Here is a 12500-nt window from a genome sequence, read left to right on the forward strand (position 1 = left end):
GTCATTATTCAGATATTGACACCCATATTATTTATTTATCCCCACCTCTACAGCTACAACCTTCTCGTGTAGAGGAGTTATAGTAAGGGTCTACAGTTTAGTACTGTTTCCTTATGTCAAACAAATCAGATTATTTTATGCAGGTCAGGGGCCATAGAATAGAAATGTTGGGAACCACTGGTCTACAAGTTTTATCTAGCTAGAATATACTGCTGATATAAAATGCTATAATGTGTCAGTGCTGTAGTATCTCAGCACTTACAACTTTAAATATGTGTGTGTGTGTGCACCTGTTTTTGTTTGTTTTTAGTACATACTACAAACTACAAATGTCAGTTTCAATTATGTGACACTTTGTGTCCTTTTCCTCTCCCTCACTGGAATGACTAGCCATTTTGTAACTGATTTGAAATGTTGAGGGCTTCAGGCAGGGTAATGACTATTTTCACTTTCAGTTGCTTCAGTCAACCTAGAAGCAAGACCTGCCGTGGTATTGTGTTTACCTTCTGTTTTGTGCATACTGAATACCTATTACTGTGTGCAGGAAGTTTAGCTGCATTCTTGGCTTTTCTTCATCTTCATTGTCTCCAGTTTCTTAATTATTAATTTATAAAATATGGTATAGAAGGAAAATGTCATATTATAGATGATAAGCCATGATCTTTCCTCTTTAATATTAAGTATATCTTCAAGTATTACAACAAATAATTGTTTTAAGTATTCCATTCTTTTGAATATATAATTATGAGTATCATCATTTGAGATGGCCATAATCCCCAATTAAATACACCTGCAGGTAAAAAAGATATATTCAAAATTTCTTCATCTAAGATAGGATTGCACTGAACATGGTGCATGTATATTTGCCTTGGGTGCTGGTACTGTAATATTTATTGTCTTTATAAATGTCATAAATCATATTGTTGGTATTATCTCAGTGCTAATCATCTATATATTCTTCATATTTAGTCTTCTGAATTGCACTAAAATAAATGGATTAATTTCTCCTTCCCTCTCTACTTCAGCAGTAGGCAACAAAGTGCACAACATCATGGGAAAAGTGAGACGCGTTCGACAGAAGTACCACTCAAGCCTTTCCAAGAATACTCAAAATGCAACAGGAAATGACGACACAGGCACAGATGTTCCAAAGCTGGTTCCCATCGTGAAGAAAAAAACAGATCAGACTGGAAAATCAAGGTTAATTGTGTGGTATAATTTTTGTAGTAACTTTAGTGTGAAAAGTGTAATAGTACCAAATTATAAAATGTTCTTTGGTTAACTTGTGATGCATATTAGCCAGCTTAGAAGTTATGTCAATGTTATTATTATACAGTATATCATGTAATAAAATTTTCATTTGCACTTTTTTTTTTTTCCCTACCTGTTACTCACTTTATTAATCTCCTTTGTGTAGTGGGAACATATTTGCCGGCTTAGAGATCAATTTAGGGGGAGCCAAAAAGACCGCTACAAACAGAGATGACGCGATGGACACCATGGCCTCGGATTCTGCAGACCAAAGGAGCAAAGGGAGGAGGATCAAGAAGGGAAGGATAAAACAGCGTCATCAGGACCTAATGAAAAGTAAGTGCTATAGTTTATGGTGCTGACACTGATAATGACAATGGAAGCATAATTACATTTGTCTATGTTATATTTCATCTGCATTTTCTCTCTGTGATACAAAGAGTGCATGCATGCATATCAAACAGTCTGTTGATATTTTTAAAGTAAAATCTTTTGTAATCTAATAACTATTTCTAGGTTCAAAAAAACTAGTTCCTTGTTTGTGTAATAGATTATAGGTCTCAAACCATTCTTTTATTTTGTGTTCAAATCACTATCAAGTAAAACAACTAGGAAACCTCTCAAGAGCAGACAGTAATCTTAGCAACTGCATAAATGTGCATGATTAGATTGGATGGTTGTTATTAGGACCATTTTGAAAATTAAATTTGAACTACATTTTAATTTTGATCCAAGCTTTTGGATTGGCTGGATGGTGAGGTACTATAATTGCTGATCATTAGGTGTTGGGTTGTGCACTTTATTCACCTCCCTTGAATCCTCAAATTCCTGCCAATCAGCTGTTTAGAGTAAATAAAATTGTTCAGGGAAAGATAGATGAGCCGCTAAAATATACCACAGGAATAGTGTTTAGTTCTTATAGAAAGGAAAATGATTCAGGTATCAGCATGAGTCAGATAGCCTTTCGAAACATGCTGCGAGATTGTAAATAGTTTTTGCATACAGTGAGCAATGATATTTCATGTTATACCATGGCCAGATTCATTTCACATGGTAAGCAGATAGGAGTATTATTTAAGGAATCATAAAAGAATGTGAGGATTTTAATACAGTCTTTAGTTCACTTGCTTCCTTTGAATCTGTTGAGTTCATTGTTCAATACATTTACTAACTGCTGTAGGAAGTGTTATTCCTCACACAATTTCATTCTGTTCTTTGTAGAAATTGATGCCATTCAAGCTGGCAAACAGGCAGAGAAAGAACGCAAGAAACGCGAAAAGACGAAAGTAGTAGGAGACTTGCATCCCATGCTAGACGCGCTGCCAACATTAGAGGAACTGATTGCAAATGCCAACAAGCAGCAGACAAGTACAAAAAAGGGAACAGGTTTAAAGAAACAGAAGGAAGAAAAGAAAGACTTGTAAGTATGAGTACAACTTACTGAATATCCCCCCCCCCCCCCCCCCCCAGAGAGTACCCGATCTCTTGTTCCTCTGATACCTGTGCTCATAATAATTATACCCTTTTTCACGTTTTCATGGCATTTTACTTTTTTTTTTTTTTCCCCCTCCCAGCATGAGCGACATACAGATGATGTTAGCAGTTCATAAGGACAAGATATATAATGATGACCCATTTGAAGCTGTTAGTACGGCAGTGAGAAACCGCGTCCTGAATGATCAGGAGGGATTGTAATAAAACATATTGTTTTCTTGATATATATATATATTATATATATATATAGACACAAATACTAACACATAATTATAAAAATATAAATAGTTTCTCTATCCTTAATTTCTGCTTATATCACTTTTTTGGCTTTTGTGATACTAACTATTCCATCATTTGAGAGAGAGAGAGAGAGAGAGAGAGAGAGAGAGAGAGAGAGAGAGAGAGAGAGAGAGAGAGAGAGAGAGAGAGAGAGAGAGAGAGAGAGAGAGAGAGAGAGAGAGAGAGAGAGAGAGAGAGAGAGAGAGAGAGAGAGAGAGAGAGAGAGAGAGAGAGAGAGAGAGAGAGAGAGAGAGAGAGAGAGAGAGAGAGAGAGAGAGAGAGAGACAGAGAGAGACAGAGAGAGACAGAGAGAGACAGAGAGAGACAGAGAGAGACAGAGAGAGACAGAGAGAGACAGAGAGAGACAGAGAGAGACAGAGAGAGACAGAGAGAGACAGACAGACAGAGAGAGAGAGACAGACAGAGAGAGACAGACAGAGAGACACAGACAGAGAGACACAGACAGAGAGACACAGACAGACAAAGAAAGAAAGACAGACAGACAGACAGACAGACAAAGAAAGACAGACAGACAGTCTAGACAGACACACACAAACAAAAAGAGAGAGTGTGCTTGTGCATGTGCGCGGGTACACAAAGTTTTCGGAATCAAAAAAAAATATATATATTAAATTACTATGAAATAACAAAACTCTGTCAGTTCTAAAAAATATAAAACTAATTCATTATAAAAAGCAGCAGCAGAAGAAAAAGTAAGAATTGTGTCTGGCCAAATTGAAGTTCCTTTTCTATGAATTTCTCTATTATTATGAGATTTGTTACAATACATGACTGGTACTATAAAGTGACACACACATAAGCAAACAAGCAAAAAAAAAAAAAGTGTTTTTCAGGCTTTCATGAAAACATAATAAATGAAATAAATATTTTTCAGGGTTTCAAACAATTTTTTTAAAAAGATTTGTTCAATTGTAATCTGACCTCCTTTAATTTCTGAATAATATAAAATTAATTTAGAGAATAATGGCCTAATTTGAGAAATGCAGAAAAACAGCTGATCCTGACAAAAGAACTTAACAGATCCTTAAGACAAGAAACAAAATTTGCACAAGACAATAGAATAAAACTGCACTAAAATACAGCTGATAAATACAAAATAAAACACAGCTGATAAATACAAAATAAAACACAGCTGATAAACACAAAATAAAATACAGCTGATCAATACAAAATAAAACACAGCTGATAAATACAAAATAAAATACAGCTGATCAATACAAAATAAAACACAGCTGATAAATACAAAATAAAATACAGCTTAAAACAAAATAAAATACAGCAACAGAGGATCACGAAACACAAAAATTGAGGGTGACATTTTACGAAACACAAGAGAACACCATGAAATTGGCCGCTTGACTGTAAAAGTAAACCCACGTGTGTCAAAGTCATGTGCAAAAAAAACTGCACATGTATACCACAAATTATAGAAATCCAGTATGCAAGTGTCCAGACATAAATGGTCAAAAGAGATATGATGAAATGATTTGTCTATATTTTCTCCTTGCTATTGTTCCTCAGCCTCCTCTTCTTCCTCCTCCTCTTCATATGCTTCAGAGTCTTGGAGCATTCCTGAAGGATGCAAAATGTTACTAATTAATCATCAAAATACTGTTATTGAGGTCAATTTATGAAGCTCATTTACAGAAAAAAACATACAAGAGTGGTTATAAATGACTGTCCTTCTGCTTAAGAAAGAAAGAAAGAAAGAAAGAAAGAAAGAAAGAAAAACACACACACACACACACACACACACACACACACACACACACACACACACACACACACACACACACACACACACACACACACACACACACACACACACACACACACACACACACACATATATATTCCCCCCCCCCCCCTCTTTTTGTTTGGGGGAGGGGGTTGTGTGTGTGTGTGTGTGTGTGTGTGTGTGTGTGTGTGTGTGTGTGTGTGTGTGTGTGTGTGTGTGTGTGTGTGTGTGTGTGTGTGTGTGTGTGTGTGTGTGTGTGTGTGTGTGTGTGCAACAGTTAACATCTACTTTGACAAATCATACATCTGTATATATCCATCTTAGTAAAGGTTAGAAATAATTACAACTGTAATCCAATACAAAATGTTATTACTATCTTTTCCTAGCCTTGATAATCAATCCTGTAGGACAAGAACACTACTTACATATACCAATTAACAGAATTAAAAATTAAAAAATCGCAGATAAATCCTATTAGACCTGCGATGTCTGATTCAAGTTCTTACTATGAATGAGGGGAGCGGCATCTAGATTGAGGGTACTCTGGTTAATCTGCAGTTCCTTCATGGTGATTTCACTCTGACCTGTACTGTTGCTGACAGTCACGGGCAACATCTGTAACTGTGGTAATGCCTTGAATCAAATGTGCAATCTTTCTGAGAACTATCAAAGACAAGCAGCTTTATTACTGGTGATATTAACTCCTTTCTTCAAATACCTGTTAATACTCATCAGTAAATTGAGGGGAAAAAAAGAATATTTCAAGATATAGTATCAGAAAGACAAATTTTGATGTAGTTATTGAAACAACAACTAATAAAAATGTAGTAGCAACAATAATAGTAAAAACAATAAGCATAACAACAACAACAACAATAAGGATAACAATAAAAGCATACCTGATTGGTTTGGATTTGCTGGTAAGAATTCACATCAGCTTCTAACACAGTAGTGTTACGCAACTTTAGCTCCTGGTCTTCCTTGCCTACCAGCTGATGCATAATTGTTAAATCTTCTACCTTCCATTGGCGAAGAAGACAGAGAAGAAAACAAAGAGGGAATTGGTAATGTTTAGTGTTTTTGAACATAAGAGTCAATGGCTCAACTCAACTCAACTATTATATTTTTTTCTGCATATGGGATACATAATACAAATAGAGGAAAAAATGCTAAAACGCGTAAATATATCTAATTTCTACTTGGATACCTGGAGACGAATGAGGGCTTTCTCATACTTCTTCAACAATTCCCGTATAACCTGTTCTTCCTTTTTTAGGGCAATTAATTCCATTTGCCGTAGCCTATCCATGCTGGCAATTTATCTGTGAAGATGTAGAGAAAGTTACTGACCTGTTTTAAATGATCGTCATAAATCTACCTATGATATCTAAGCACATGGGCACATCATCACCAACTACTTTGTACAATGAGGAAGTTAGTAATGAAAGAGAAATAAAAAAAAGATGAAAGATCCTACATAATTTTACTACAAACTTAACTGATTCATGAGTAAGTAAAAATGCTCATTAGAAAAAAAAAAAAAAGGATTACAAACATATAATTTACTTATTTATTGAAAAATTTATGATGTGTCAACATCAAAGATTACTCAGCATCATAGTAAAGTATTTTGGCAAAAAGGGTTAAAAATGAGTTGACAATTTGGATAAGTGGACAAAAGAAGGGGATGAAGAAGAGAAAGAAAAGGAATGAGGGAGAGGAAAAAACCCTGCAAAACTAGCTGAGGTGAGTTCTAATGGGCCAAGACAGGGGTGATCCCTACATTGGGCCTCAGTCTCTGCCTCCTAACCCTCCTCCCCACGGCAATAATGAGCAAGGGATGGGGGGGGGGGAAGGGTATCAGAGACATATGCAAATACAGACTACAAGCTAACATGAATGTACCAATCCAAAACAGAACTATATATATATATATATATATATATATATATATATATATATATATATATATATATAAAACACCTAATGATTGATGAGAACACATAAATCATCAATTATTCAGAAAAAGCCCATGCAAAGACTAAGATATATATACGATAGTAAAGGTTGGCCACAACTGCTCATTGAAATTTGTGAATCTATGCTTGCATAACTTAGTCCATTCATGCTGTGGCCATTCTTCTGCCAAGAAAAGAAAAGAAAGAAAGAAAGGCTGAAACTTTTCTTGCCAGAAAATATTTTTGGGAAAATTTTTTCTTATATGGGATATAGCCCCCTGTTACTGCCCCCCAAGCCCTACCCTGGAAACAAAGAATCTACCACATGTGTACTGCAGGATAGAGTGTTGGACTGACTCAGCATCGGGCACTCAGAGGCACTGTGACTGCATATATCAGTGACATATTCTGTGTATATAATTATCATAGTGATGTTTTTCATGTATATTCATACTTTAACCTCCATTTTGCCTGGTACCTTTCATGCCCTCCCTACTATTGGGACCAATAGTGTGGGGGATTGGGGGTTTCTGGAGCAAATGTTATATATATATATATATATATATATATATATATGCGTACATTTATATGTATGTATATATATATATCACATATATTTATTATATAATATATATATATATATGTATATATATATCATATATATATATATATATATATCATATATCATATATATATATATATATCATATTTATAAAATATATATATATATAGATATAAATATATAAACACACAATATATAAACATATTTATATATATGTAATAAATAAATAAATATATATCTATATATATCCATATCTATATCTATATCTATATCTATATCTATATCTATATCTATATCTATCTATATCTATATTTATATCTATATCTATAATCTATATCTATCTATCTATCTATCTATCTATCTATCTATCTATCTATCTATCTATCTATATATATATATATATATATATATATATATATATATATATATATATATATGGGTTGTAGAGGGTGAGAGAAATTAATTAAAACCACTGTTGTCATGTGAAGGTATTCTGGACAATTCCCATTTCATGTATATGTGAAATATCATCATTTATCATAATTTTCATAGTTTGGATGACAAGTACGTTACGGTGTTTGTTTGTTGCCTGAACGTAAAATGCAGGTTTTAATATTCGGGCTAATGACCATTATTTCCCTTATCGGAGAAAGGAATTCCTGAACAAAAAGTAATGAAAAATAACGAAGAAATAAAGTTACAAGTCAAAACGAAGCATTTTCTTCCCAAGACCTCGTACATTCCTCAGCAAATAACGCAATTTAATCCACTTTCCACAACAGGACACGTCATGAGGACAACTGAACTTCCATCCTCCCTCTTCCCTCTTTATCCTGTCTCCCTCTTCGTCCTCGCTTCGGCTTTATTTCCCCTCAAAACAAGAAAGAAAGGGGGAAACTGACAGCTTTTCCCTCACTCTGTTTACACCCAGCGGTCCTCTCAGGCTTAACACACTCGCGCGATGTCTTTCCTCTTGAGATGAATTATCCATTCATCTCAAGTGCTGTATTATCTATATTTATTTATTTACGGGTGCGATTTTTCGATGTCTTTTTTTTAAGGAGTGTTCGTTTCGTCCACGAGAATTCAGGGGGTTGGTAGGAGGTGTTAAAAAAGCGGGGTCCAAATATGGCAGAATCTCATTCTTTTTTTTAAACCCGGACGGATGATCGGGGAAAAAATATCCCAAGACCCGCCCATTCACGCCACGAATACCCCCATACCCAGCAATGACCCCCAAGAGACCCTCGATTCCCAGCACAAGGCGACATGACACCGCCTGACACCTCCCCTCGCCGTGCCAGAGAGTGTCACGGGGGAGTGTCACAAGCATGGTGAGAACATGGAAGAGGACGAGGCCACTTCACATGGTAGGGCATTTTACCTCCTTCTCACGCCCCTTCTCGAGGCAGGGTGGCCGCGAGGGCACGGCGGGGGCGCGGGGCACGGGCGGCACGGGGCGCGGGCGGGCAGGGAGGGGTGTGGTAGTGCCAGGGAGTGCCAGGAGAGCAGGGACCAGTGCCCGCCAGGAAGTCGCTGCTGGCTGGGCCCTCGAACCTCCTCCTTATCCCTCACTATCTCTTATCTCGCGAAACCTGCCACTTGACCCGGGGCGGAGGGCGAGGTGGCGGGGTCCGGGCGCCGAGGGTGACCCGCCGTTGGACCCGTGACCCGGGCTGACCTCGCGTGACCCCCAGGAAAGGCGAGACAAGGTCGGGGTCGTGTCCAAAGGGGGTTGGACGGGGAAGGAAATACCTCGGTTCGAGTTTTTATTTTTTTTTCCCCGTTTCTTCCTAATTTGGTCCGAGATTTTGGGTCCTGTGAGGGTGTCCTCGAGGAATAGTTGGTGTTGTCACTCGGATCCGTTTCCTGTTCTGAGAGATTATGATAATTAAATGGGGTTTGTAGGTCAAGTAATGAATGTAGTCTATCAAGGTAGTTCTTGATAGTAGTTTGATTAGTGGGAAAAAAATCATTAATTGAGCCTGTTTTCATATGGATCCGACGGTCCTGTTAATGCCAATAGATGAATATTCTTTGACTAGTATGTTATTGAAATGGTTATTGTGAAAGTTGTTGGTAAGAATAAAAAAGCGGTATATTTTTTTTCGAGAACTAACGGTAGGGTAGAAAATATTATTTTTTTTTAAGATGAACGAAAGTATAGATCAGAAATGGTCAAACATCTTTGCCGTTCATCAGGTTACTTAATTTTTTTGATAATTTTGAAATTGTTTTCAGGTAATTACATGAATATTTTGAGATTTTGTGATGGACAGGAATGCAACTGACATATTGTAAAGAAAATATCCCATAACATTTTAGAAATTCTCTTAATGGTGTCAGCAGACAGTGTAATTAAAGTGAATGTTTTATTAGGTATAGTGTACAAGGTACAAGGTAAATTTTGCCTGTAATGGATAGAATGACAGAAATTAGGACACTCAATGATTATGATATTTCCTTCACAAGTTGAGTGTGAGAAAGTTGTGCCAAACATTATACCTTGTTATACGTTTACAGGGAAAATGAATGAGGTTATTATAAAGGAAAGAAATAACTACACTTGCTGATACATGAAATAATTTGCACAGGATAGGAAAAAGCTCAAAAATGAAGAAAATAGGTAATGGCAAATGCTATGCAGATAATGAGGCCACATTGATGAGGTAGAGGAAATAGGTATAAATACAATAGAATATTACATTACATGCAATACAGTAGGGACTTAGTTTGAGAGGAGTGCAGTCCCTTCGTAAACAATATTTACATCATTTGCAATGGGAAACGACAAGAGATTCACGTGGATAATTAAATCAATGAATGGTAATTGCAGGGTTGGATGGCTGTGAAACAAGAAAATTACTGTTTTATTATGATGCTTGCAATAAATATATACACAGTCTTATGATGTATCAAACTATCATAATCAGCTGGCTTTTACTGTAGTAGATCAAATGAACAATTTAGGATTTATTATATCTACTCCCAGAAGAGAGGTAAGGGTGTAAGGATCACATAGTAAAAGTGAAGAAGAAAAAAAAAAATTTGTTTCTATAAGTTTACAGGTATAGGCTATCGTGCTGAAATATCTCTCTAACCCCCCCAAAACTTAGCCTAAACATGTTGAATTTTTACATACGCAAAGCGAAATAGGAAAAAGAAATCACAAAGTTTCTGTCAAACTGTTCCAGAAAGAAAAGTTTTAGTGCATCTGCTTGAGTTTACTTATGTCGTTCTTTAGGGGTTAATGATAGCAACCATTTATTCACTTTGTTCTATGCTTTCAAGAGTACTCCTAATTTTCTCACATATTGACAGACATAAAAGTTATCTCACTTACGAGGAGAGATTGGATTACAACATCAAATATAAAGCTAAGAAGAAATAGAGTCTTTTTATGTATTTGTTTGTTATTTAATTTATTTTCTGTAATCCTATGAGAGAATATATTACTGTCCTTAGGGTTTTGCTGTATCTCTTTGACTATAATTTATCATTTGTAATTCGCACGGTTTCAGCCATTGAATTTTAAAGTGTATTTCTACTTAGTATTTATTTGTGATTTTCCAATATCTTTTGTAAATGTTGCTGAAGATTTTATTTGTTTGAGAGATCCTTTAGAGGAAACGAAAAGCGATCTTCATAATTCCATCCCAATGTTATTTTTTTCACAGCATTATCCTATTCTGCATCCAATGTCATTATTCTCAGCCCATGATTTTGAAGTATCTCTATGGTTATAAGCATTAATACTGTATAGAAGGGTGGGTATTGTTTTTTTTTTTTTTTAAAGCTAGTTAGCTTATATTTAAGGTTAAGTGGTATTGGTAATGAGTATGGAGGCACCACAGATATATAAAGTTTGTGTTTAGTGGTAGAACTAAATACTCATGGGAGATAACATCCTTTGATTCAATACTGATTGCTGCCATAAGAGGTGGGAAGTAGTATAGGAGTCTCTTTTGTGATAAACAGTCATATGGGTTTTAAACTGCCTTGGGGAGCTAAGCAGTACATAACCAGGAGAGTCAAATCTGCCACGGGTTTTCATTTTCTCTGAGACGTTGGGCCCTCCCAGAATAGCCAGGGCCTTGAAGCGAGGGAAAGATTGGATGGTAAAACATGAATTGCAGAATCCAGAAAAATGACTGAAGCTGTTTTGCACTCTTATCTTGCCAGAAAATACATTCCAGCCAAGAGGGCAACCTTAGCATGGGGTTGTGAGGGAACTATAGTAAAGGGTCCTCATGGTCTTAGACAGAGCTTGTTGTTTTGGGGTAAGTAAAATTCATGGTTCAAGCAAACCTCAGATTTAAATATGAGAGTGTAACAAGTAAGAAATGTAATCAAGCTTACCAGTAAACCATATAAAATGATCTTCTCATGGTCACCTTGGCTTCTCAGGGCGCTGTCGGCGACTCCACAAGCGAGGTGAGGCACAGGCCTAGTGTTTTCTCTCTCTCTCCCTCTCTCATGTGCCTTTTCCTTCCAATGTGCTGCTCTTTACCAGAAGCATGTTTTTTTTTTACTGACCTTTTACGGGCCCATTTGTTGCCGGCCAAATGTGTGGCTCCATTTCATGTTCTCAACCCTTTGTAATAACAAGCCGTATACCATACACTAGCCCCTAAAACCCCTAATGCAGTACTGAAAGTATGTCAGATTAAACCAAGTACTTTTGAATGCGCTAAAGTAAAAATTACAATGTCCTTTTCCCGAGATCCATCTCTGGAATCCCTGCATATCTATAAAATAATGCCTATGCTGCAGTCTAACCGTTTCATGTCACCTCTTTCCAAACTGCAGGAAGAGGTATTCCCTTCTCACCAAGATTTTACTGAAGATGTTAGTAGAATGTTCCAGATAAAAGTTCTTATGGTTCTTTCTAAAAGACATGGTATGGGGGAAATATCTAAATGCATATTACATATTTTGAATAGCTGTCATCAATGTTTTTCTATCTGTTGTGAAGGTCTCTTGATACCTGTCATTCCTGTCTCTTGAATGTTAATGCAATAATGTCATGACAAGTAAAAGGATTCCTTCAGTCATGCAAGATATTGATTTAACAGAAGTTAATAATACATCTGGTTGTTTCAGGATATGCTCACTGATTACATTCTCAGGAGTGGGAGATTTTTAGTGTTGAAGCAGTTAGTTCCCTTATTTAATGGGTTAACTGGTAGTGTACTTC

At 36.3% G+C, this 12500-nt stretch overlaps 3 protein-coding genes across 13 annotated transcripts in view; 2 read left to right on the top strand and 1 right to left on the bottom strand.

Annotated features, from left to right (window-relative positions):
* LOC125036569 (ribosome biogenesis protein SLX9 homolog) overlaps positions 1-3026 on the top strand; it is a 3513-nt gene extending 487 nt beyond the window's left edge. For 2 of the 3 annotated variants that reach the window (XM_047629278.1, XM_047629279.1), the window contains exons 2-5: positions 1029-1200; positions 1418-1587; positions 2473-2671; positions 2826-3026. In XM_047629278.1, coding sequence (XP_047485234.1) covers positions 1052-1200; positions 1418-1587; positions 2473-2671; positions 2826-2946 — 639 coding nt within the window. In that variant the 5' untranslated portion in view covers positions 1029-1051 and the 3' untranslated portion in view covers positions 2947-3026. Of the gene's footprint in view, positions 1-1025; positions 1201-1417; positions 1588-2472; positions 2672-2825 lie in introns of all 3 variants that reach the window. The other variant, XM_047629277.1, reaches the window with a different exon arrangement.
* A 928-nt stretch (positions 3027-3954) lies between these two features.
* Positions 3955-8547, bottom strand: LOC125036481. 5 transcript variants are annotated; one of them, XM_047629096.1, is made up of 5 exons: positions 8527-8547; positions 5991-6105; positions 5683-5802; positions 5290-5404; positions 3955-4617 (listed from the first exon to the last, which is right to left on the bottom strand). In XM_047629096.1, exons 2-5 carry the CDS (start codon positions 6090-6092, stop codon positions 4553-4555), a joined length of 402 nt encoding a protein of 133 aa, XP_047485052.1. In that variant the 5' UTR covers positions 6093-6105; positions 8527-8547; the 3' UTR covers positions 3955-4552. The 5 variants fall into 5 exon arrangements, with proteins under 5 accessions (XP_047485052.1, XP_047485047.1, XP_047485049.1 ...); XM_047629091.1 differs by lacking the exon at positions 8527-8547 and adding an exon at positions 8206-8265; XM_047629093.1 differs by lacking the exon at positions 8527-8547 and adding an exon at positions 8220-8253.
* Positions 8548-8618: 71 nt separating this feature from the next.
* Positions 8619-12500, top strand: part of LOC125036479 (LIM domain kinase 1-like) — a 35496-nt gene continuing 31614 nt past the window's right edge. Inside the window, exons 1-2 of one of the 5 annotated variants that reach the window (XM_047629088.1) lie at positions 8641-8673; positions 11711-11737. In XM_047629088.1, the coding sequence (XP_047485044.1) occupies positions 8646-8673; positions 11711-11737 (55 nt within the window). In that variant the 5' untranslated portion in view covers positions 8641-8645. Of the gene's footprint in view, positions 8674-8786; positions 9016-11188; positions 11584-11710; positions 11738-12500 lie in introns of those variants that run through there. The other 4 variants (XM_047629085.1, XM_047629086.1, XM_047629089.1 and 1 more) reach the window with 4 other exon arrangements.

Source organism: Penaeus chinensis, chromosome 21 (assembly GCF_019202785.1).
Source record: "Penaeus chinensis breed Huanghai No. 1 chromosome 21, ASM1920278v2, whole genome shotgun sequence".
Lineage (NCBI taxonomy): Eukaryota > Metazoa > Arthropoda > Malacostraca > Decapoda > Penaeidae > Penaeus > Penaeus chinensis.